The 27578-nt window shown below is 42.9% G+C and overlaps 1 protein-coding gene across 1 annotated transcript in view; it reads right to left on the minus strand.

Annotated features, from left to right (window-relative positions):
- The window catches only part of TTLL13 (tubulin tyrosine ligase like 13), a 433768-nt gene that overhangs the window by 118939 nt on the left and 287251 nt on the right, over nucleotides 1–27578 (minus strand). Inside the window, 1 exon segment of the mRNA XM_085644394.1 lies at nucleotides 18857–19066. Within this exon segment, the coding sequence (XP_085500520.1) occupies nucleotides 18857–19066 (210 nt within the window).

The following is a 27578-nucleotide window of genomic DNA, read 5'->3' on the forward strand; positions in this document are numbered from 1 at the left end:
CCAAGATAGGACAGGGAACCCCCACAAAAACTCAAAAAATCCTAAGAACCCCAAACCCTGGACTACCTGCTCCAACTTGCTACCCCTGCAGCTGTGAGACAAGTCTATGTCGAGCTAACCCAGACACATCATTTCAGAGAACCCTGGTCTGTTTAGTTTTAATATGCTGTGCGAGAAACTTTGTGCTATTCTAGAGGATAAACTCAAACTGATTAGGGAGCAGCTAAGCTGGCCTAAAAGGCAAATGGTCCCAAACGGACTGGGGGATCTCTATTGACAAGGCTGACATTATCATGTTTCAAGAGACTTGGGACTTAATGGCTTCTGATAAGCATGGTTTTAAATGTTTCTTCACGCCAGCGCGGAAGTCTCGCTCAGGCAGAGCCTCTGGGGGCTCACAATAAGAGTCAGTATTAGGTTAGGATGCCAGGTGAAACAATTAAGCATCAACTTCAAGGATATCTTGGGGTTACAACTTGGGCCGTGGAATGACAAAAATCTTGTTTTTTTATAATGTGTAAAATAGGAAAGCCCCCGCAGCTGCAGACTCGGAGGTTATAACTAACCTGAGGGAATGCCTACCTAGTCCTAGTAGAGATACCGCTATTATAATTGGGGGTGATTTGAATATATCTTTAGAACCTTCAGTTCTGATTAGAGACATAGCTAGAGATGAAGACGGCCACCATGGCGATCCCCGTCAGCAAGGAGCTTGTATCCCAACCACCTCTAAGGTTGCACTTCCATTGATAGATGTCTCTCTCTCATGCCAATTGAGATCATGTAATGGCTGTACCCCCTCGGATTTAAAGAGGCAGCCCACATTTAGGAGGGGACCTTATAGAAGCAACTTCGACTATTTTCTCTTAGACCTCTAATCATGACCTCTGCTGATTGATATGAGGGTCAAGGACAGATATGAAAGTGACCACTGTCCCTTGCTTTTAACTCTTGAGGGTGGACTCGTTTTAGCAGATCTGGCCAAAGACTTGCCCAAAGGGGCATTGGCTGTCACCAACAACAGAAGAAACAGAAGATGGGATAGTATTGCTTCAAATCCTACGCTCTAAGCCAAATATATACTTATTTGGAACCCTTTTTGGCATCAATGAGTGACGACGATCTTAACCCCCTGGATTAATAAAGCTCCATGGTGATTGTTTCAATGCTCTTAAGAGCACTTCATTTACCAAAACTATAACTACAAATCCCAAACCACACGCAGATTAATAATCGCTCTTGGTATAATGAAGTGTAGAGAGGCAAAAACCTCCCTGGTTAAATCTATCAAAAAAGGCCAACAATCCCTAATCCAGGAAGCAAGGACCAGGTATAAAGAAATCCTTAAAAATACCAAGAGAACCTGGGACTCTCAAATATGGGGGTCATCTTAGAAGCCATTCAAACTAAAAACCAAGCCCCCGTTGGCATATATTTAGCCATGGAAATAAGTCAGACATAATGACACCTGAAGCCAACATCCTACCCATGGACTGGGTGGTCCATTTTCAATCCCATTATGGCAAGGGCAAACTAACCAATATATAGCAAGATCTGCCTGCTCACGAGTTGCTCTTCGAAGCCCAACCTAGCATGGGCCGAGACCCTCTTAGGCACTGCCAAGAGTCCCTAAATGATAAATAGGTATTCACCCTATCTGAGACACAGCAGGCTATCTGTGAACTGAAACTTGGAAAGGCCCTTGTGCCGGATAAAATCCCTGGGGATTTGTTCAAATCATATACAAGAAAGGCATGAGATCGGTTCCAGCAAACTATTGCCAAAGAGGCGTGAAACATATAACCCATAAGAACCTCTGCAAACAAGTTCTGGGCCATTTAAATACTTGGTTGGAAAAAATAATATTTTGTCCCCGTATCAGACAGGATTTCGCCCAAAAATAAGTACTGTAGACCAAGTTTTTAGGTACTTGATGCTGAGGTGGAAAACTATAGATCTCAATGGAGGGGGCGTTTACATAGCATTCATGGACCTCAAGGCTGCCTTTGAGATGGTCCACAGAGTTAAACTCTGGGCAAACTTGAGGGACATGGGTATCCCTCCCATGCTACTCCACACCGGAAACTATACCCAAGTAAGATGGGGCATTGAGGTTGAATTAACAGATCACATCCCAGTAGATAAGGGTGTAAGGCAAGGATGTGTTCTTGCTCAGCACTCTTTCTACTTTTTATTAATAGGTGAGTCAACTTCCTTATGGGATGTGTAAATGGCTCCCTGGTCCTGGGTGGTGTCAAGATCACAGCACTATTTGTCGATGACACCTTCTTGGTCTCAAAAACCCCTAAAGGACTGGAACTACTATTAGAAAGGCTTGACCTGTTTAGCACTACTAATGGGCTGGCCATAAATGCTGACAAAACACAATTTATGGCTAATAATCCCCACAAACAATGCTGAGGAACAATTAGACTAGGTAGAGTTAATCTGGCGAGAGTCTCAGATTTCGACTACCTGGGTATGCATCTGGTTGGCACCAGCTCATGGAACAGACAGATAGTCACGAGTGGGCTACTTATTAATCATAGGGCTGCTGCCACGTTGAATTTTGCCAAAAATACATATTTTCATCTAATGTCCCCACTATTGGAAATCTGGAGAGCCCAAGCCATGTCTGCGGCTACTGATGGCTATGAACTCTGGGGCCATAGCAATGTGAAATCTCCAGGGATTGCTGAACATAAGTTCTTTCAGTCAGCGCTTGGACTCCCCCAAGGTACGCTACAGGTTTTCTTTAGAATAGACCTAAATGTATGCCCACACGATGCCACAGTGAGATTAAAACCTATTTTATATTGGCTTAGATTATGGCTGTTCCATGAGCTGGAATGCTTTAGGAACGGATTTAAGGATATTCTCATAACCCCCAGATGTGTCAACACTTTGCAGTGGCTAAGCTACATCAAGCAATCTATTTTTGTACTGGGGGCTTCTAATCTTTCGCAATGCCCAGAGTGCGTCTCTGCTTCTTCAGTAAAAGGGGTCAAGTTTCTTTCTGCACTAACGAGTGGAGGAAGGTACTGACATCCATTAGTAGTGGCAGTCTATCTAACTTCCTGTTGAACCACAAATGTGAACCAAGATTCGAAACCTACCTGGACGAGAGCGACCCACCATTTACTAGATCCTTTTCACCTGTAAATGGGGGCACCACACAGAGAGTAGCGCAGCCTGGCCGGCCCGTGGAGCAGCCCAGGAGACAGATGCTCATCCACTTTTTTTGCCCAGGATATACAAGACAAAGTAAATTATGGATTGTACCCGTTATGCAGACTTCTTGGAACACAGTTCCACAAACAAGCCTTGCGGATTTGCAGGTCAGACATGGGGTCTTGTATGGTCTTTTCTATAGCAAAGTTTTTAAGAGCAGTCTGGCCTGTTTCCACCAGACAATCTACGCAAACGCTAGAATTCAAACATTGAGGACAATCATGTTAGTTGCCACTGTACATCCTTGCCCAGCTGACTATTAAATATAACCTGCCAATAAACTTTGAATTTTATAACAAAATTATGTTTTTACGTGGATCTGCTTTTAAAATCATGTTTTAACATTTAAATTTGATTTTACGTAGAGATTTTATTTAATCTAAAAGTTTACATTGTGGTCCTTTTAACTGGAAAATGTTTATATTGTATCCACTTGACTAATATAACAAAGTGGTTTCTAATTTGTGTTGCTTTTATGGTCGCTGAATAAAATAAAGTATTTAAACAGAACGGAACAAAAATTGATTTGAGTACCCTAGATCTGTTTGAGGATTATTGCTAGAGATTATATTGGTCCTGGGTGAAAGAAGACACTTTTAAAACCATTTAAGCATCACATTTTGGCTATTTTGAATATACAAGGAATAAGCCTGACCACTTCAGCTAAAGGGACCATAGGAGTTGGCATTTGCTGCTCTCTTAACCTTGGCTCTAAGTTGACTGGTGCTGTAAGTGCTTCGATGAGGAGTGATCCTTTTTATTATGTATAAAAGACAACAACTTGTGAAGTATAAAACAATATCACAAAATGAGCTGAAATACAATTTAAAGTGTTTCAAAGAGCCAGGCATAGCGGACAGCAAGAGAAAGAATGGGAGCTGGTTTTGGTCTACAAACTATTTTTGATAAATGCTCAAGTTGGATTTTAACTCTCCAATGTCATGCCTATTTGTTTTATGACCCAACCATATAGAAACCTAGCCTTGTTTGATATTATAATTAACATTTAATCTACTAATTTGTTAGGTATTATATTAATTCTTGCCATAAACAAAACACTCAACAGGTCTTGAAGTATATTTCATTTAATGTAAATGCAGAGTTCATATCAGATGATTAGATCATACTTGGACTGCAGGTATATCCCCATCAAGTTCAAAGTTCATATCCTGTATCCCACTCATAGGCAAAATGGTTTTCTCAGATGGTCCTATTTTTCACATCTCCTCTTCACAAGGGACACTGAACTCAGACAAGTCCTGGAGGAAGAGAGAAGGAAAATCAGCCTCTGTATGCTCCTAAGTTCTGGTTCTTTTCCCACTTATGGTATATCACAAGTCTTCTGGAAGACTGAAGGTAAATCAGCCGCTGTATGCTCCCAGCTTCTAGCTCACCTTCTAAGTGGCTCCTACTTCTTCCACTTACATGTCTTCCACCATGGGTGGCCACAACTACTTTGAAAAAGTCCTACTAGATTGGTCCATGGTGGGTGCATCTATCCCAAATCCCATGCGGCCAATGGGGGGAGTACATGAAACATGACATGAAATATCCTGTTTCCAACCGTTTTAAAAGCTCGTTACAGTATTACAACCATGGCTTTTGCTTCCGGCTGTCCAGCAGATAACCCACCTTGTGAAAAGCCTCCCCTGCTGGTTTTCTGCACCACTGTGGTTTCACCTGAAAAACCCATATATTATCTTAACAGCCCCTGATTCTGAAGAGATTACAATGCACACAATTGTGTTCTGAGATGGTGTGCCCGGCGTATGTAGTCACCACAATAGGAAACATAACTTTTAACCTTCCCCATAGTGTTGGCCCTAGGTGGCCTTTGTCCACATTCCTCGCAAATACAGCTGTCATGCTCACACATTCCCTTTTTGTCTTTGAGGTCTAAGGTGCGTTCTGACCGTCGACATGGCACCCTTCTCTTCAGACATTCGGAAGGATGTGGCATTGACCATGTCTTCCGTGTCAAAGTAAACATACAGACACATTGTCTATATGTAATAAATATATTTTTACAGTATTAATGTAATTTGTTTTAAACATTTTGTTCACAATAAAAAACGATTTTGAAGCGGTGTTCTTTCAAGCAAAAAAAAGGTACTGAAAAATGAAATGGCAGAGGCAAAAATATGATAATGCGTCTCATAAAATACATCTGCTCCTCTGTATTACAAGGGGGGGAACAAAGAAATATGTGTTTACTAAAATTACACTGTTTTCTGAATATGAATGTTATCAACTATTTAGTGGCAAATACATGGTGTGAGGAGAGGTGATGCTGAGTATTGGTGGGGCATGCTCCCATTAGTTAGTTTTAGGTCTTTAAAATAGCTGTTTTATGACATAAACAACAAAAATATGTTTGTCATGCGATATGTCACAGTCCGTTTCAAATAAGCATTAATAATGAACTGCATCTTTAAACTCCCTATTTTGCAGATTTCCTCAACCTCTTCCATAACAAATGGCGTTTATTCATCACCTCTTACTCCAACAGTTCAGGGTCCAAGTTTACCTAACCGTAGTCATGATTACAAAATATTAGTATCAACTTGTTCACTCGAACCTTGTGGTAAAATAGAACATCAAGAATCAAATGACAGACTAGGCTTTTGGAAAAAAATGTTTCATTCTTCAACTTTTTCTACCATGGAAGCAGAAAATATTGATAGAATATGTAAACTGAACCTCTATCCATAATTTCCGTGGCAAAATAGTTTTTTCTCTAAAAAATGGTGTATTAACCAGAAAAATTATTTATCAGATAAAATTACTTTAAAACAAAAAAATACTCAAATTAGTGTTTTACCGCCAAAACACAATTTAAATTCTAAGATGTGTTGTCACATTTTAAATAAGATTTTTCTGTGATGACCCGAAAAGTAGTCTTTCAATCCAATGGTTTTCAATGAAAATCTCCTGCTGCTATAAAAACACGAATGGTGGAATTACGCTTCATATAAACTTCCTCTAATACATAACTATTATAAAACAAACCGTCTAACAAACACTTCTGTGAACTACACCACAAATGTCAAGACTACAGCATCAATGTTATTCAAGAGGGATTTTACGTCCAGGCAGGTACTGGCCAGGGGGAGCAAAGCCCTCTGCTTTGCATCGACTCCTCTGACCTTACTAAGATCTTGAACTAATTGGGACTGCCTTTCCCTTGGATACTACTGTTTAATTCCAAATATTTTTTCCAATAACCTCCTAGAAAACAGCAAAATCACGAACAAATTTTGAAACTCAATATTCAGAAAAAACAAATGTTTTGTAAAAGAAAGGACAACCAAAGTCATTCTTTTTCAACTACATTAAAAACAAGCATTTGCAATGCAATAGGTCTCGCATTATTTAAGTTTGAGCTCTTGGCATTGCTAAATAATGCAACACCATTAGCTCAAACTTTAATAATGCGAGACCTATTGCATTGCAAATGCTTGTTTGTTTTTCAATCACCCCGTGTACACCAGCATGATTGTCAGATAGTTCACAAAATGCTCTAACTTTGCAGTTAAAGAAAAGTAAACACCAATCCCCATGTAAAACAATAAGCAGCAATTTGTCAGGAGACATAGCTTGCATTTGACCTCTAGCTTTCAACGCACCACAAATGATTCAAAATAAAAACATAATTTAAAGGCATCTTTATTGCTTCTTCACCATCTGAACTCCAGCATTGTTATTGTGGAGGTGCTGCAGCACCCCTCCCCCCTGCGCCTCTACTTCCAGCACTTATAGCTGAAGGACAACTTATGGTCTTTCTGGGGAGTGGAGTAATTTCCTATCTGGGCTTCAGTGTGTACACGATCTGCTGTGGTAGGCGGTCCTGTTTATACCCTATGATATTTGGACAATTGTTATTGAGGATATAATAGGACAAACAATTCTCATGAAATATAATAACGCTGATCCATATAAGATTTAGTGGTTCTTTCCACGATTAGGAATTATTTTCCTGCTTTTTCTCCCTATTGTTATTGTTGCTGCTATAAGAAACCTTTGTGTATTTTTTTAATTAGCAAATCATATTGGTTACAGGTTTTTATTGTCATTATTAATTGTACTTATAAAGTGACTGTGACTTTTTAACATATGTTTTTAATATAAATTTTGTACAGTACATTGAATATGCATATATTAAATAAATTGGCATTGTCCTTTTGATGTCTTGATCTTGTGTTTCCTATATTCGTTGTTTTCATATTAGTGATACTGGGTTGCTGTTTTAAGTTTGGATCTTTGTATGTATGCTTTCCCAAAGGGGGCTTTTCTGTGACGAAGGTCTATTTTGGTACCCTTCTCCTTTGGTGTTTGGGTCCCTCTCTCTTCTCTTTGAGATAAGAATAAGTGTGACAAATCAGTGCTGTATACCCCAGGCGGCCTCCCAGACCGACTGCCAATGCCACATGGGCTCAGGGTGGCTGAAGATGGTTTCCTATACTTAGGGATTTTTGTAACATCACAGCGGGAACTCTGCGCTGGTCCTAACGTGGGGAGGGTGCTCACTGCATTTCAAGCTGACGTTGCAAGGTGGAGGGGCTTGCCCTCCCCCCCGATGGGGGAGGGAGTCCCTGTTCGAAATGATTACACTCCCCGAGTACCTACTAACCAGTCTCCAAGAGGGTGTTGGCTAAGATTAATAGAGAACTGAGGACTCTGATATGGGAAGGGAGCCACGCAAGAACTTCACTCAAAACATTACAATGTAACCAATTCAATGGAGGGCTTGCTCTACCGGAAATTGGGGTGTACTAGTGGGCAGCTCATCTGATAAATATAAATAGTTGGATCTATACCCAGTGGGACACCCCTTGTTTCACATTGAACGGGCTCTGTTGGAACACAGAACCAACCTGTATTATCTTTACAGAGGGATGGGCTCTCAGCCACAACCACCGGCAACACAGGTCGCACTGGCAGCATGGGGTAAAGCCACGAATGCTCTCGGAGGGGCTCATAAGATCACCAGAGAATCACCCCTCTGAAAAGGGACCTGGGTGTAGGAGCTTGTGAAACTGTGAGGCTTTGAAGCATGGGATACCATAGGTATCTCCAAGGTGGGTGACATCTTAGAACAGGGGGACATTATGCCCTTTTCCTTGTTACAGAGGGAATACCACATACACCCGACACATTTTACAAAGTACGCCCAACTGAGACACTCCTGGCATGCCAATGGGATAGATGGGCAGAGCTACCTGAATATGCTCCATTAGATGGACAAATATTAATTGATGAACTGGAGAGGGGAGCAATCTCTGCACCTATAGAACGATTAATAAACATCATGCTGAATACCCTGGGCCCGTTACTTGGGAGGTGGCAACAGGATGTGTGGCATTTGAAGACAGACTGGGAGGTGGCATTGATGCACCCGTGTGAGGTAGATATCAAATCACGTCTAATACAGTTCAAAATACTCCACAGGGTCTATTATGATCATCACAAGCTACATACTTTTTAGAGGGCATCTACTCTGAACTGCTTGTTCTGTGATCCCACTAAGGGGACTGTTATTCACATGCTCTGAGTCTGTCCCAGCACACAATCATACACGACAGCAATCCTCCAAGAACATAACACCATTTTTAGAGTCTCTCTCCCGCATGGACAGAGGTTTGTCTTGATGGGGATTCCCAATGACGTGGATGTCCTGCGTTTTCAGTTGCTTTTCAGGTAACTTGCTTTGGTGGTGGCCAAGAGAGATGTTGCCAAGTGCTGGGGCGCACCAGAGGTACCCTCTGTGGAAGAATGAAAGCGAGGGTGGACCTTTACATGGCGGCAGAAAAAGTGACATACAGTAGTAGGCGCTTTCCCCGCAGAATATATACAAGATGGGGATAGTGGAGGGCCTATTATGGGTTGGGGTCCCTAGAGGAAGACCTTGGTGCGACACAGGGCCAGTCTCCCAGTCTGCGGTAAAAGATAAAAGGGTGCCCTGTGAGGTTTGTTGTGCTCTGTTTTTTACATAGTGTGTTAAGCATCTCAATATAATTCTGTATACTATTGACAAATATATCTTGACAGTGATATATGAAGTGTGAGACCTTAATGCCTCTGTTGGTTTGTGTATCTATATGAAAATGTAAAACAAAAACATATTTAAATATTACTAGGTGAGTTTCTGCCAAAGGTGATTAGGAGAAAGCAGATATTCTTTTTATGCCAAGTTAAAATCAAAGGGTACACAGTTTATTTAGACTGTAGAGGAGTTTCTTCTGGTCCCCTTTCTCAACTTGGAAAGAAAACCAACAAAAATATTGCTTTGATAATAACTTTAGAAAATTCCAGAAAACTCACTGATTTATCTAAAAGACATTCTAGCAATTAAAAAATATTTTTGGATTCCAAAAGGCCAGATATAGGAAGCCAAATACCGATCGCAAACGCCGAAATTCAGCCATGCGACATGTAGAGACAGAAATGCAGAATCGCTAAATAAAGAATTGCTAAAAATAAAAGAAAACAGTTAGCGATTCTTTATTTAGCCAATATGCCACACCGACTCACTATTTTGCGAGTCGCTAAACAGGGAATCACAAAATCAAGTCGCAAATCAATGTACATAAAATCCCAAATACCAATTTCTTGAAAAATCGCTAATTTGGAGTTGCAAATTAACACTGACTCAAAGCAGGTGGTAACCAGGTGCACTGCATATAAACAGCCCCAGAATGCATCTGCGTGAACACAATGGCGGTCCTTTATGTCATTGTAAGGCGGATGCAGATGCAAGCTGCAGCACTGAGGATCTGGAGACGACAGGAACGCGTATACAGATTGCGCATCACACTTTTCCAACTCACAGAGGTATAGGCTTCACCCCACCACCATCCTAGACCTGATACGTGACCTGCACACAATCCTGGAGCATCAGACACCAAGGGTGCACGCAATACCTCCACATGTACAGGTCCTCTGTTGCCTGCACCTACGAGCATCCGGCAGTTACCAGAGGGTGATAGCTGTGGCTGGTGGTGTCTCACAGAGTTGCCTGTCACGCTTTTTCAACACATTCCCGGATGCCATGATGCAAAGAATGTACCACTACATCCGGTTCCCAAGCACACAGGCGGAACTGCATAAGACAAAGATGGACTTTTATCAGAAGGCCGAGTTCCCACATGTAATAGGGTGCATAGACGGGACACATATACTAATCTGCCCCCCCCTGCTACTGAGTACATCTACCGTAACTGCAAATCAACACATTCAATCAATGTACAAGTCATATGTGATGCGTCTCACATCATTACCCACATCATTGCTAAATTTCCTGAGAGCACGCATGATTCCTACATCTTCAGGAACAGTGGGATCTACACCTTTCTTGCTGGGGGTGAATTTGGAGAAGGATACCTGCTAGGTAAATCTATGCGACACACCCTGATGTATACCTTTGATGTATCCATTGCTGACTGTGAATAATCTTTCATCCTTTAACACTTTGATGATAGCGCATATGCGGTGCGTGCATTTAACCTGACTCCATACCTCAACCCATCTACCCCAAGTGAAAGGAGATTTAATGTTGCCCATAAATCTACGCGGAATGTGGTGGAGCATACATTTGGACTCCTGAAAAGCAGGTTTCGCTGCCTCCACAGAAGTGGAGGTGCACGGCAGTACCGGCCTCTGATCTGCTGCAAAATAATAGCTACATGTGCCATGCTGCTTAAACTGTTATTTTTGCATTTGTCACCCCAAGTGGGAAGGGTATGCCCAGACGTGGGTCCCATGACTGTTCCCATGAGGCACAGGGTCAAGACTGATTTGCTTATGGATGGGTTCAAACTGGAACGGCATGGTGAGCAAAAAAACGATGGATTGAGGCCCAGATCTCTGTACTGGGGTGAATGTATGACATTGTTCTGCATTCTGTCCATCAACTGTTGTTTTTGCATTTGTGACCCCAAATGGGAAGGGTATGCCCAGACGTGGGTCCCGTGCTCTCCATGCCACTGGAATCAAGCTATCCTGGCTGAAGAGGGGTGAAACCCCGAAACCGGTCCTAGGATGCTTGTTTCCAGTCCAGGGAGGACCTGGCTTGGCAGTTCGGGCTGGACTGTTCCCATGAGGCACAGGGTCAAGACTGATTTGCATATGGCTAGGTTCAAACTGGAACGGCATGGTGAGCAAAAAAACGATGGATTTAGGCCCAGATCTCTATACTGGGGTGAATGTATTACATTGTTCTGCATTCTGTCCATCAACTGTTATTTTTGCATTTGTCACCCCAAGTGGCAAGGGTATGCCCAGACGTGGGTCCCGTACTCTCCATGCCACTGGAATCAAGCTATCCTGGCTGAAGAGGGGTGAAACCCTGAAACCGGTCCTAGGATGCTTGTTTCCAGTCCAGGGAGGATCGGCTTGGCAGTTCGGGCTGGACTGTTCCCATGAGGCACAGGGTCAAGACTGATTTGCATATGGCTGGGTTCAAACTGGAACGGCATGGTGAGCAAAAAACACGATGGATTTAGGCCCAGATCTCTATACTGAGGTGAATGTATGACATTGTTCTGCATTCTGTCCATCAACTGTTGTTTTTGCATTTGTCACCCCAAGTGGGAAGGGTATGCCCAGACGTGGGTTCCGTGCTCTCCATGCCACTGGAATCAATCTATCCTGGCTGAAGAGGGGTGAAACCCCGAAACCGGTCCTAGGATGCTTGTTTCCAGTCCAGGGAGGACCTGGCTTGGCAGTTTGGGCTGGAGTGTTCCCATGAGGCACAGGGTCAAGACTGATTTGTATTTGGCTGGGTTCAAACTGGAACAGCATGGTGAGCAAAAAAACGATGGATTTAGGCCCAGATCTCTGTAGTGGGGTGAATGCATGACATTGTTCTGCATTCTGTCCATCAACTGTTGTTTTTGCATGCTGCATAACCTGGCCACAAAGAAGGGAACACCCGTGGAACTCACTGAATCAGAGCATGAGGGTGAGGATTGGCCACAGCACACCGCTGCAGGTGTTGCAGCAGCACCAGATGGGAGACACAGATGGGCTGATATCACACACAACTATTTCTGAGTAAGCAATGAGACAAAGTGAGTAACTGCAATTGTTGTACTGTGTTTTATTGACCTTCAGTCAGGCAATAGGACAGCACACCGCCGCACCATGAAGGCCTCACAGTGCCTCAACAACCCCAGCATGGCATAGATACTCTCCATGCAAATTTACAAATCCCATATCCCAATGTCAGGTGATGCCTGGTATTATTTTCTGCGCCCACGCGCAGCACTGCTGCATTCACTAGGCACAGGCACACTGTCCTCCCTGAGGTCTGTCCTGCAGCTGGTCCGTGCCTTCCACTGCGCCTCCTGGACTCTTGTATTGGGGGAGTGATACTGCTGCGGCTTGTTGCCTCCTCACTTTCCCCCCATCCCCCGATCCTGTGGCAGCGATTTGTGTGGTCTGGAGCACTTCCAAGGCACTGGTGACTGTGACCAACCCCCTTGCGACATCACGGCTGCAGTTGGCCATCTCTAACTGCATGGCCACCGAGCGCCTGCTACAGACAGAGGTGGCAGTGCATAGCCGGTTTACCGCCTTCGTGTACCCATCCATTCTCTGTTTGTCCCTGCGCTATGCCCCACGTTCGTTGTCCATTTTGCTGCACAACAGTCTTACAGCCTCTGCCTTGTCCCGCATGCCCTCAGCCACGGTGCTGTTAAGGCAGTATATGCCCTCCTTCATGTCCCGCATGTTTTTGTTAATGACCACCATCTGGCGTTGCATTGACCGCATTGTTTTACCTTGCAGCCGCTGCACCTTCAACATCTTCCCCTCCAGACCTGCAAAAACACTGGACTCCTCTCCCTGTGCATCAGGACTGTGTGCCCTTGGTCGGCGTCGTTGGGCACCTGTGTAGCCAGGCTCCATGGGGGACTGTTTTCCTGGTGTCTGTTCAGCCTCTTCCTGCATGGACTGCTGGACTCCCATGCTCTCCTCCACTGACCCCTCCATCTCCTGGAGGCTACCCACTGTATACCTCCTGGCTCTCGGTGGTGGTGGTGGTGGTGGTGGTGGTGTGACCTCAGCAGGTGACAGGGCCTCCTCATCCTGGGTGTTGGGATCCATGGGTGCCTCTTCTGTCTCCCCTTCTGCAGCCTGGCGTGCTGGGTCGCCTGTGGATACAGAATGTCCATTTACTCACTTGTCTAGCATTAGCGTTTCTAATAAATTTCGTGACTGCCAATCAAACTGACTGTCCCTCGCTTGCTTATTTACTGATGGTGTGACATGCATTTGGGTTCAGTGGACTCACTGTTATGCAATGTGTTAATTGGGACCACATCTCCCATGATGCATTGCTGGATTTTGGCAAATCATGGACTGAGTGGTATTCATACTGGGTCATTGGGGATTGGGGTTAAGGGGGGGCACAGCATGCTGTGCATGCATCTTACCTTGTCTGTTGGCTCCTCTGGCTGAGCTGTCCGCGTCTCTGATGCCACTGACGCTGTCCAGCTGGAGGGTGGACTCCACCAATTGTTCCAAGGAAGTTGGTACAGGCGCAGTTGATGTCCCGCCACCTGTCCGCTTGGCTTGTTTGAGCCTGTCAGTCACCCTCTCCTTGGCACGTTTGCGTAGGTCGTACCAGCGCTTCTTAAGTTCATCTATCGAGCGTGGGGTGACGCCGATGGAATTGATTTTTTCCTGGATCACAAGCCATATTTTTCTTTTTGGTGATTCTGGAACGTGCAAGGATTTTTTGACGAAGAGCTGGTCGTGATCCTTCACAACCTCCTCAATTAGTACCTCCAACTCCCTTTCACTAAATGTGTGTTTTCTCTTCCTCTCTCCGGCCTTCTTTCCCTTCTCCTGTGTGTCCATGATTGTTTTGGGTGTCTGCAAGGTGGTTGCTGTGCAGCTCCTGGGTTTTTGGTTCTGCTCCCTGCCTCTCCCACAGCTTCACGCTCAGTGTAACAGCATGTGTCAGGCCACTTCCTGGTTGTGAGGTCATCAGGATGTACTGGATTGGCTGATTCACTAATTAGCGATTTTTTGAAATAGCAAATTTGCTAATACCGATTCGGTAATGCGAAATTGTTAATATCGATTTGGAAATGCCAAATCGGTATGTTTTTTTGGGCGATTACCGACTCGCTATCTTTTAGCGATTTTTTTATCTACATCGGACTTTGCGAGTTCTTAATAGTGATTCTGTAAAAATCACTATTAAGAACTCGCAATTTGAGTTTTACCTACATTTGGCCCGAAGTTGATTATCAAAAACATCTCTGCAGAAAGATTCATTATAGGCTTCTACAGACAGCAATGTTATCTGTTTGGATTGCCTCTGCCTGCGAGGTGGGACATGATCTCATCCACTGAAGTCTTAAGAGGACAGACAAAGAAACAGTTAAACACTTGGCCACCTCTGACCAAACGGTAAGGTACACACCCATATCTTCTGTAGTCAAATCACTAACACTGTTCTGGAAATCTGAGATATGACAGCTTTGAAGAGGGCCCTAACTATATTGACTTGAAGTTAGGGCCCTTTAACTTCCCTTTGCACACCCAATTCAAACACTAAAGGAAGGGAGGTGGTAGGGTACCCCTTCGAGGGACCTAGCATTTTTTTTTTAATTCAAAGCCCAGTTCGATCCCGCAGAAACAGAATGATGTTGTTATTGTTACCTGGGGCACTAGACAATGGATACGGAATTCAGGACAGACACAATTAGAGAAAAAAAAAGAGTTTGACTTTACTAGGCAAGTTACGTGCCAGGGGGATGGACATTGTCACTCTTGTGACAAAACCAACTTTGTAGATGTATGTTTGCATGTGAACTACAACAGTATTTTTTAAAAAGACATTGATGATACCGTTGGTGAAGTTACTAAGAAGAAGTTCATAAACAGTAGTATCTATGATAAAGTAATCATCAATGGTAACATCAATCACAAGATGATCATCAATAGAAGTGGCAATCAAGCGGCTGATGATACAAAAATCGGTAAAGAGATGGTGTGCCTGTAGAGAGAAAGACTCCCTAGAGGCAATGCCTTTCAAGAATTAGCAGATGTAGTCTTGGCAGATGATGAGGAGCTGGTTGACTGAGATTTCCCAGGGGTTCAAACAATAGGATTAGAGGGCTTGCCATGCTTTTTTATTATTTGTATTTTTTATTTCAGAACACAAAAAAGTGTAATACCAACGATTAGCTGTAGCTCCACAAATAGTACAATTAATGGCATGGTGAAATTCATTGGAAGTCGCGTCAGGGCAGTCAAGAGACATACATGGTAGAATTCACGCATCTCGAAATATACGATTATATCGTATTAAAAGTAATTTACATAGGAAGTGCAAGGCTCAAAAAGACACTTCAGCACATAAAAGGGTCAAAAACACATCAGCAAGTGACAGAAGTATGTGCCGCAGCAGGGGCTTGCCATGCTTTTTAAATGAATTGTGAAGTAGTTTCTTGGAGGAGGAATCCAGCTATTTAATCCCTGGCAACTTAATTCTTTTTATCTCCAATTCATATTTACTTTTGCATGTCTTTTTGGAGGGTGCAGTGAGGTGCTCCACACCGATTCTTCCCCGAAGGGGAGGGGCATCTTTATAGGTAGTCTCCCTAAGGGCATATATTAGCCACTTTCCCTATCCCTGAGGGTCTTGGAGGAAAATGTGTGGCAAATGTGGCCATTAGGATTCTGTTAAAGGTACAAGCAATAGAGGCAATAGTTGTGAGTACCACCAGCATAGATTTTTCAAAGGCCACTAGCAACACATTGCCTGTAAGGAGATTTTGTTCTCTTAGGAAGATTAAACCATGGAGTATAAACACAGTTTCCTGGCTTAAAACCCATGAAAAACACTTCTCAGTAGAAAAGGGTGAACCATGGTATGCTGGATGACCTCCAGTGGTAAGAATAAGCTAAGAATACATTTTATTGTTGAAAAGCAGAGCTCTGCAAGAGACTTTCACTTGCACAACATGTGTACACTTCTCAACTAAGGGGAACTCTAAGGTGTGAAGTACCTCATTGGCTGATATTTGTAGAGTATTCATATAGTGATTGTGCTAATGTTTTTTGCCAGGAGGCATGTTTACTGATATGCACAAAATTATCAGGGACTCTCAGCCTGAAAATAAGGAATGATTCCAGCATATCAATCTATGAAAGGTCCAGTTCCGAAGATTACAGCCCATTGAGGTATAGAATATTAGTAAGCTTTAAAACATCAAAATATCAAGCATGTCAGTATACAATCAATGATATACAGGAACCTAAGCAGCCAAAAGTAGTATCACATCAAACATATAGGTCAAAAGTAAGTAAAAAGGAAAGAAAAACAATCCTCGCTACATTTGTGTTTTTTATTGGTTCTTGCACCATTTGATCAAAAAACATCATCTGCCGTTTTAGGAACTCAGAAAGCTTAAGATCACAAGATGTTGCAGGATGCTCAGAATAAGGTGGAAATTCTCCTCCATACTGCCCTTTTCTTTTCAATAGTATGCTGTTTGACAGTAGGAGTACCAAGTTACTTTAGTCGACATCAACCTATCTTGAGGAAAGGATCCATCTCTCCATCTCTGTTGCCAAGGCCACCCTTCTCAGGCTTTGTTCTGCTTTGTTGGCTGCATCTTTCTCGACTGTTTACCTGCTAAACTGGTGAAGGCAAAAAATCCATAATTCACATGATTTTTGCTATTCCCTGCTTTAAAAAAAATGACTTATGGCCTTATTTAAAGTTTGACAGAAAGAGTACTCTGTCCAAAATTGGCGGATATACTGTCTGCTTCATAGACTACAACGCACTTGCAATACAAAACGGTAGATGGGAGATGCGCCACGATTGCAGTACAGTATCCCATCTGCCAAACACTAAGAGCCTAATTACGAGTATGGCGGTCCGAGGACTGCCAAACTTGCAGGGGCATGGTGGTTCGACCGCCCCAATTACAACTTTGGCAGTCGGACAACCATTGCACTGCCACAACCGCTAGGGAACCGATGTTCCATGGTAGTGGCACGGCGGACATGGGCTCTGCAATATGTTGGTGGTGCCACTGCGGCACCATCATGCATATTATTGGTACAGGACCGCCAGCGGTGTCATGGAGGTCTTCACTCTATGAAAAAGATGGCGGTCCTCAAACAAAGGGGGGCCTACAGGGGCCTCTGTTGCCCATGTCCATGTCATGCAGTTACTGTTTTTGGCGTTCCCATTGAGGTGCCTATTTTCGGAGACACCACCATGGGACTGCCAAAAAAAAGCCCACCAGACACAAGGAAACTCGTAATTTGGCGGGCGGTGGGCACACAGGTTTGGCGGTGCAGGAGCGGGCCCCCAGCATAGCGGTCTGCTCCCGCACTGCCAAACTTGTAGTCAAGCCCTAAATAGTGCCCTAAATCAGTTTATAAAGGAGTGAGGCACAAGCTCCATAACTTGCGCCTTAGTCCTCGAAGGCCACTTCTAGAATTGATATAAGCATTTTTTTAATATTCCACATGGGCAGGACACTGCTTGAAAGAAATGAACACATTGCCTCAATTCAATAAAAGTAGCATTATACCCGACTTCATGAACACTTTTTTATACAGTGCTCTCCAGATTATCATACTGCTAGAACAATATCTCTGGCATTTAATTTGTGTAACAACATATTATTCTGGGGACATTTGCATGCTGGAGAGCCTCTATTCGGCTGAGAAGAGCCCATTCAATGAGAGTATGCCTTGGTGAAGCACCAACCCCACTGCAGGGGACTAGAAGAACCTAGGACTTCTCATTTGACGAAGAATGAAAAAACTTTAAGTGATGCAGAATTTACCAATTTACCCCTGAATAGAATATCTAACACTTCCAAAGTCTCACCTGGCCTGCCCCTAGAGATAGGAACAGATAGAAATGTGAGACTTGATGATTACAGGGCACAGCCTAAGCAGGCAATTTCCAGATGGGCTATATGTTATAGTAAAATGTGCTTCCAAAATTAAAATAAGTCTTTACCATGTCTTTACCATGTCCCCCCAGGGCTCCTTCAATGAGTGGCAGCATCATTCCTGAGATACGATTCCCGGCTGAATATTTGCAGTCTCTACAAAAACAATCTAAGCATTTTGCAGGTACTTCTGCCAAGACTGTGATACAGATGCTGATGCCCTAGTACTGAGAATGCTCTAAAATTCTCTTTTGTGCATAACTTAACAACCTTCACCTAAATTGGTGACTACTTGCTTTTTTATATTAGCAAGGCTGTAACTCTCAAAAGGATCTCAGGCTGGAGAAAATAATGTTAAATCCCTCTTCAATTTGCAAACTTGCCTTAAAAAGTATTATTTACTTGGATCATTTATGGAGCCAAAACAATACTCCACCCTAGGGCTCATATCTTGTGGACTTGGTGCTCTGATAGCACTGGTAAAAATAAACTGATATGCCTAAGCGGAAGCACTGCATTGTGGGATTGTAAAGCTCTTGTGTTCTGAAGACTCCCATAATGATATAAAGTGTTCATAATTATAGCAGCACCCTTCCACATTGTTATGGAAAACACCAACAAGGATCCCCAACTGTAGCACTGAATTTTTACCCAACTGAAATAACAAGCCTGAACAATTAACAATTCCTTACTGCCTTTCTTGCGTGGTTGTCTGGAGAGTAGATTTCAGGTACATAATTGGCAGAAGCTTTGCGGTTGACTGCAGTCAGGAGTCTGTAGATCAGATCGGGGATGCCCAGCTCCCGAATAAGCTTTTCTCTTTCCAACAGCCCCCGAACTCTTTCCAGCTCTTCTTCTTCATCAATTTCCAGTGGCTTCATTGTGTCAATTGGTACCTCCTGCTGTTTAAACATAGTTATCAACAAGATGAAGATAGAAGAGCAAATGTTTCTTTTTCTGCTATGCATTAATGTATATGAAGTGCCTGCCATGCATGCTGTTTCAACATCCTAAGTATTATATCTAAACACTGCGATAGTACGAACTAGCAGCATTCGCTGAGCTGAACATAGAGCTCCTAAAGTTTGTGAGTTATAACACTGTGGATAACATTAAAAACCAGATGAAGATGTATCCAGCAACGCACACATTATTAATAAAAGCTTTGGTCTTGTTGCAGAGCATTTGTATGAACGCTGCCATTATGGTAAATGCACCCTCTAATTCCCTTTAGAGCTAAAGCTGAAGCAGTAATTAAGTGGCACCTGAAATAAACACAATTCACGTAATTTTGCACAGTAACTTTGGGGAATTTTCAAGGAATTATGCAAGAGTAAATGATGTGATTTTTTTTACATCATTCATTGGGTATTTTTAGTTTTTGTAACATTTTGAGCTCTGCGTGGGCATCTTCAAAACCACATAAAATACATTTGAGGAACTGTTAGGTAAAGACAATGTATTCTGTATTGTTTACATGCTGTGTAACCAAATCCATTGTGATAATCTTTACCAATAGCATGCTGCTCGATGCTTTGGAACAAGTGCTGGCAAAAGGTGCGTTAAACATGAACCAGTGATTGGGCCAGGCCAACCAAAGTACTAGCCTCAGAGGCAATATCGTGCTTTACCAGGCAGAGACTGAGCCAAGCGGCACTCTCTTAGGATTAGGTAGTCACCCCAGGGTGCACCGGAGCACACTGGAGTAATCGATTCTTTGCTCCATTCTCCAAGGGCCTGATTCGCAAAGGTAAACTTACAATGTAAGGGTAAGTTTAAGATTTGTTCTTATTCACAAACAAAGTTTACTGAGTCTCCGCACTCATGACAGAGACTCCACACATAAAAAGATAGGACAGACCTATATTTTTATGTGTGGAATCTCTGCCACGAGTGTGAAGACTCAACACTCGTGAAGACACTACTTGTAAAATCGGTTTGTGAATAGCAGAAATCTTCATGAATCAGGTCCTAGGAGAGAACTCCTGTTTCTCTGAGGCATGGCTGCTGCTCTGTGTCCGCTGGTCACCTGTGCTTATGCCAGTCTGCCTACCAGCTCGGCACATTCTACTTTTCAGAGTTGCAGTGCGAGTTGGACATCGCTATTTTGCCTGTTCCTGTGCCAGGTAAGCACTGCCCGTGTCTGATGGGGTCTGCACTAGCTGGACAGTGCCTAATGCCCTTTGCTTCCCGCTCCTATGTCAGTTTGCTCCTCTTCCCTTCTACTTTATTTTTGTTATTACACATTTCTCGCAATGTATTCCAGACATGGGTGGTGTCTCAGCAGGTCTTTTCCGTTACTGTCAGATCTGTCTCAAGTTTCTAGTTTACCTTTACAAATCATGTTTCAATGGTCAGCTTCTGCCTTCCTCCTTGCCTTTTATCTGCCATTTCCCTTTTCAGTTCGGTCTTGCTGGAGTCAGCATGTGGAGCAGCTGGGTCCGAGTTAGACGTGGCTATCCATGTCTGGCGGGTCTCATTTAGTATGTTAAATGTTGTGGTATATGCTATGATGTATTAGTGTCTGGTAATGCCCTTATATTGCAGAACAACACTCTGGCAATGTGTTTTGCTGTCCTTTTTTAGCCCCATCTATCCCTGTTCAAAGTTTAGATTTTCTTATAGTATAATGTGAATACTAGAAGAGAGTTCTTAGCCATTTGCCCTATCCAACTAATGCTGCTGAATGAGGCACTAGAAATCATATATGTGGATTTGCACAGGAAACGCAACACATTTATAATGCTTTTCCACTTTCACAACAACAACACTATAACGTATGGCAACGTCATAGCCAGCAAAAGTGGCTTAAGTGTGTTTACACATTGAGCAAGATTCCCATAAAGGGCCTTTTGAGCTCTCCCCTAGTCGCTAACTCTACCGCAGGCCTGGAAAACGATTGCCAAATGCCGGCCTTACATTAGTATCTTCTTGCTGTATGAAAAAATACAATTGGATATTTCCTTTGATTTGAGGAATCCCTTCATATATCTCTGACAGGCATATGGCATGACAATGCACCACGAGAGAGAGCCCCGAGCCCCCGACATGGGAAGGAAGGTGGTCTCCCTGCAGAGAGTAGGAATAGGTGATAGACATCATGCATCGTGGCCATACACGCCACACAGCACACATCAATGCTCCAAAAAGTTATAAGTAATTGGCCCGAAGAGTACAAGTCCTTTGTTCTGTTCTATTGTAAGAGCAATGCCCGCTTCATTTCAAGTTATCAAGAGTCTCTTCAGCCCATGAGGCATGGGGATGTGGAAAGATGGTTGGCAGAATATTTTCTTTCAGGTGGAACTCAGGTTTACCTTCCCTCGTGGTTCACGGCACCAGGGCCGGACTGGGAACCAAAACCGGCCCTGGTATGACCATTTACAATTATAAAAACAAGTTAACTTAAGATATCTCTTTGTGATATAGAGGTTGATTAATTACATCCTACAGAGCTCCTTGACCAGTAGAAGTGGCGAGGCAGAGTGCTGTGGTCCTGTGTCTAAATTGTCTCTCTTATCCCATTCGCCATTCCCTTTTTCCCACTTCTACCACTGTCCCTCATACCTCTGTTTAAGTGACCACTTGTGGGGGTGGTTAGAGACGGAAAAAAGCATTGATCCTATTGGATCCTGTGCACATGCTTTTTGTAACCTGGCAGAGCATGCCAAGTTTAATGTGGTGCTCAGCAAAGCAAAAAAATAGATTGTCTTGACACACTTGCAGTTTTCTCCTAGCGAGTATTTCCAGTTCAGAATGTTCAGGCTTTTACCTGGTGGTCCAGAACAAGAAAAAAGTATGTTGGAAAGTCTGACCTATATAGGGTAAACAGTTTGAAGTACATTGACTGATGGCCGAATATCTGATGACTTCACCAGCGGAAGCATGGCTGTCACCCCAATGGTAAATAGAGCGGGCACATGGGTTGTCTGCCACAATTTTGAAGGAATATTCTATCTGACAAACTCTAAGGGGCTTATTACGATGCCAGGCGGACGTCGCGGAATTGGGACCGATCGAGTGTCCTCCAGCCGGCGGTCCTGAGCGCATAATTACAATGCGACTGCACATGGTGCGGTTCCATTCTCACATTTCCCTATGGGAGCATGTGTTGTGGCCTTAAACTGGCCAAAGCACAAGCTCTTATAGGAAAATGGGAGGTTGTGTTTATCCGTGCACCGCACGGCAGGCTCATTAGGGTGCCTAGCACAGGGTGCAAGGACCAACAAGGGGGTACCATAGGTGCCCACTTGGCCCCCAACCGGAGACTGCAAACAGAAGGGCGTCCTTCTAGGGGGCCCCAAACAAGCTTTCCAACAGGCTTTCCATGTCGGAAAGCCCGGCACGAAAAGCCTGTCTGAAACCGTGCATCGTAATCCAGATGGCGTAAAACAACATCCATATGGATTACAGGCCGGCTTCCGGCTGGCAGACGGGCTCATTGAGCCTGTCGGAATCCTGCCGGAATGACCAGCCGGTTTCACTTCCTGGGGCTGTCCGACTAAGATCATAATCGCCAATTAATGTGGCCCTAAATTTTCAGGCTATGGCATGTCATGGGAGCGGGGTACCTAAATGCATCAGTGACATGCCCAGTGTCAGCTATCATAGTGGCTGTGAAGAAGTGTTTGAAAGCAATGTTCTACTGGCACCCTTTGACCACAAGGTATGTCTTGCCCGATAACCACTTCATCTTTCCAAACAGGGTGGCATGGAAAAACGTTACATAAGGTATAGAACATATAAGCTGTTTTTTAGGCAATATCAATTGTCACATTTACAGCCCTGTACTGGGTTCTGGTAAGGATGTCCTGCCAGCTGTTAAGATTGCTAGATTCTCTGAGGAGAGCCATAGGCGTTGTAATAGCAACTCCCAGAAATTAAGAGGTTTAGCTGAAAAATGGTAGATTTAAGCTTAACAACTCTATGGAGATGCATAGCCCTTTTCCCCCATCCATGGATAAAAGATACCTCTTCCAGATGAGTTAAATATTCTCCCTCCGCAAAAGGGGAAGTAGATCCAAGAACCAACCTTGGCGAGTTCAGACTGACGTGCCAGGATAACAGCACACCACAGGTTGTCCTTGATCATTTGGAGAACTCTGGTGTCATGTGGCCTAATTAGGCCCGGGGAGGATCCCTTCAATTTTTCACCACGTACACGTTTCCTAAGTTGTCTTGTCTTTCACATGATTACTTTTGACACACATTTGCATGCTTGACAATGCGGGAATAGTTTCTCAGAAACTACCCAGCTCACAGATTCCACTTAGTGGGAACATTATCACGACTCCTTGAAAATCACAGACAAGGCCTCGACACACATTGTGCAAATGTCGTTATTTATTTTCATCCACAAGGCGACACAGCTATTAATTGAATCATAACAATGTCGGCCTTCCTAAGGTCTCAGCTCGAGAACAAGGATGCTTTTCGTTATAAATAAACAAGCATTTCTGGGTTTAGGCAGAGGAGCACTCTGCTGTCATTGCAAGGTCAGTCAGTCAAACATCTTTATTTGGCAATAAGCCATAAAAGCATAAAAACATTTCTACATACGGATATAATAATTTAAATAAAACATATTAAACAAATCAATTGCAAACGATAAAACAGAACAATTTCTAATAAAACATAAAGTGCCAAGCATTTAAAAATACAAATTGTTTTATGGGGCAATAATTCGTACCTTCTTCTAATGGCCATAGCTTTCTTCAAGAAGTAACAAATTGCGTAGCTGCGTAGCCAGTGCCTAATTTGTAAAATATTAGGTGCTAGGGTTCTGACAAGGAGGCCACTGCAGCTTGCACCACCCATCGCCCTTGTCATCGCTGCCAAAACAACTACTAACCATCTCTCTCGCATGTAAATGCGACAGTTCAGATTATTCCAGGTCCCCAAAGCTAAAGGAATGGCTGGGGAGGTAGGTATTAGCATTTTTAATGGATATTGTATTCCTAAACAACCCTTGTTCTGCTCATCTTTAAATTACAGGAGCAGCACCACCATGTGGTAGACTGTTCCAAGTTTGGTGTTGACAATTAGGTGCTGGTGCCGAGCACCAGAAAACCATTAAGTGCCGGTGCTGAGCTTTGGAAAGCACCGGCTCAAATTAAGCACTGTGTGTAGCAAACCTCTTTTATAAGCAGTTTGTGTAAAAACTCCAGGGCCAATCGATATTGTCTAACATTTGCCCAGCATAACACTGGTGCAAGATAAATGGACCTCGGATAAGAATATAATGTGCAAAACAACATAAAGTGCCTTGGGTCCATACATTGTTACATCGACATGGAGGTAACTCTTGAGATCATAAACATTGGCCTGGAAAGGGCACTTTAAAATGAATCATGCTTAGCTTAAAATAAGTGAGGAAAAGACGACAAGTTGAGTTCTCAAACCATGATAAATAGGGTTCAGTGGTGCTAACAGAAGGCACTTGTAGATAAGCTTCTTCGGACTGCATTTTCTATATACGTACTAGTCTCTCGGCCATCTTGGCCTCATGAAAGCGTTGTCTCACTATCATTTTTGCATCGGTACCGGGATTTTGTGCATCAAAATGTATTTCTCCTAGGCCTAGTGGGTGGAAAATCTGTTTGACATAACAAAGCCATGGTAACTTTCCTACATTGTCTAAATCTAAACAAATATGGATACCTGACCTTGCCAGGACTGCTTCCGGTGTCACCCAGCATTTAATCCAAAGATGAACGGGGCCCACTCCAATAATATCCTCCAGGTATTGCAGGCCTAATTCTTAGTGGCAGATGACATTTGTGGAGTTTTTTGGCACAGCCAACAACCTACTTGTGAAAATGTTTTCAGTACGTTGTAACATCTCAGTTATACAAAAACCCCACACACCTGTACCATACTTGGCACTCGAAAAACATTTTGATTTGTACAGTGTTATAAGTTCCGCTACTGGTTTGTGGTTTAGTTTTTGGGTGAAACGGAAGATTCCTTCAATATTCCTAATAATTTGTTGAGTTTTTGCCTGCAGCAGGGATTTCCAAAAAAAGTAGAAACTGAAAGCTACCCCCAAGAAGTTGAAAAATCTGACGTTATCAAGATAATGTCCACCCATATTAAACTGCTTTGTTTTTGTGCTAGCGGGACCACATATCATTATGTAGGATTTTGAGTAATTCACTTTTAAGTCTAAACCCCCCAGGAACTCAAGAAGAAAATCTAATAAGCGCTGAAGGCCATTAGCTATTCGGGCCATCAGCACCGCTTCGGCTGCGTACAATAGAATCAAAATATTGTGAGAGGCCATTTTTGGCAAAACCCTTCCTAAATTAATTTAATGTTGTGAAATTTCATTAATGTATAATAGGAAGAGGAAGGGGGCAAGATGCAGCCTTGTCTGTCCTCTCTAGAGGGAATCGATATATGACGATATTTCTCCTTGAGTGCCATAGCGAATAGAAACCTTCAAATCCTGGTGTAAGCGCCTTATCATATTGAGAAGACCAGCATCCACAACCATAGCCTGTATGATTTCCCATAATTCCTCTTGGTTGACCAGGTCGAGAACACTAGATAAATCAATAATAGCCATGTGTAGCACCCCCTTTTGGCTGACATGTATTTGCTGATTATTGAATGCAAATTTAAGGCCTGCTCATCCGTGCCTATACCCGGCCTAAAGCCGTATAGTATGCTTGATAAAACATTATTTTCCTCCAGCCAAGTCCCTAGTCGGGACAAAATGTACCCGCTCCAAGATTTTTATTGGCCTATAGCATGGCTAAGACAATTTGTCACCTTTCTTAAAGATAGGAACCAAGATGGCCAATCTCCAAGATTTGGGGATGGCACTCAAAACTGCTGCCTGGAGAACATGTGTATTAACGTGGTCCCAGATAGAAATGTTTTATTTAAAAAAATCTACTTGTACCCCATCACGACCTGGGACTTTCCCAGGGGAGGATCAGTTAATGGCTGTGAGTACTTCATTTAAAAGAACAGGAGAAAAGAATATCCGTAGGGTGAGAACGATGTCCAAAGACCCAGTACGAGTCTCACACCCAGATGTACCGCTGTGAATCACCTGAAAACTTTCCTAAAATGGTTCACACATTCAGCCTCCGAAATCATAGAATCCATTTTGTGCCTACATAATCAGAGAAAAAAGGGTAGTTTATCACTTGTCAAGATTTGTGAGTATCTTTTAGGACACCAGTCTGATATAGGTTCTCCCTGGCATTGTCTTTAATCTTGTTCTTCCATTCCTGCAGGGTATTCTTGTATTGTAACCTGGCATCTATAATATTAGTTTGTGATCATGGGGTTGATTTAAAGGCACTTTTTAATTTTTTGTGGGCAGTAGAGCATGCTTTGTTAAACCAACAATGTATAGGGTTCACTGACTTGGAGCTATGTGATATTAGTTCATTTGAGATGGCTTCATATAAGAGCTCATATTCTCTTCATGTTTCCTTTAATTATCCTGTGATTCCAATCTAAAGGCTTCATTTTGTACGACTCAATGCGCAATCCTTGATTCTCGTTTTATGACTAGTCGTTGCCCTCACTCTTACTAAATGGGTTTTTAATTAAAGAACTAGTGGTTTACGATCACCCATATAATTAGGGACAATCGCAAATTCAAAAATAAGATGCATGGCTTCTGCCGAAATCACTATAAAATTAATAGTACTTCCTTGGTAATTGTCATTAAAGGTAGGTAAGGGTCGACTGACTAGATCCACTATGAATATCATGGGTGAAAACTAAATCATATCTGGCTAATAAAGATTCCATGGCATCCCCCAGTCTTGTATGCTTAAAATGAGCCTTGTTAAATGCACCATCCATAAAACCACATCGACGGCTATCTTCAGCCTGGCAAAGGGGAAAATAAAAATCTCCTGCCACATTATTGTAGTCTTTTAATTCAGGAAGAGATTAAAATGTTCAAGAAATCAACAAACTCGTCAATTATATCATTCTAATGATGGTTAAACACATTGTTGTCAACAAAAGGTACGGTTCTCCAGGGCACGATATTAGGATGACCAAAAAATATGCGGAAGACCAATTATGAGAATATTTAAATGAGGAGAGCTTCATAGAAACAAAGGTTGCAATATCTCCCTTCGCTCTGCCAGCTACTGCCGCAATAGCAGGTTGGAAAAACACATTATATCTGTCTAAATAAAAAGGGTCCATCATCCACATCTCCTGGACACATATGATGTCATGGGCAGTTACAAATCTCAACCAGTCCGGGTTTCTTAGCTCTGCCTTTGCCATGCTATATTCCATTGAACCAGAGAGAGTTCCCCATAACACGCTTTAGTTATAACATTTACGTCTGGAAAAGTAGGACATAATGTAAATGATGAAGGCTCAGCCATAATGACAGAGAAAAGTCCGGCATGACCTACAATCCATTTCCTCATAGTT

The sequence above is a fragment of the Triturus cristatus genome, chromosome 3_1 (assembly GCF_964204655.1).
Source record: "Triturus cristatus chromosome 3_1, aTriCri1.1, whole genome shotgun sequence".
Classification (NCBI taxonomy): domain Eukaryota; kingdom Metazoa; phylum Chordata; class Amphibia; order Caudata; family Salamandridae; genus Triturus; species Triturus cristatus.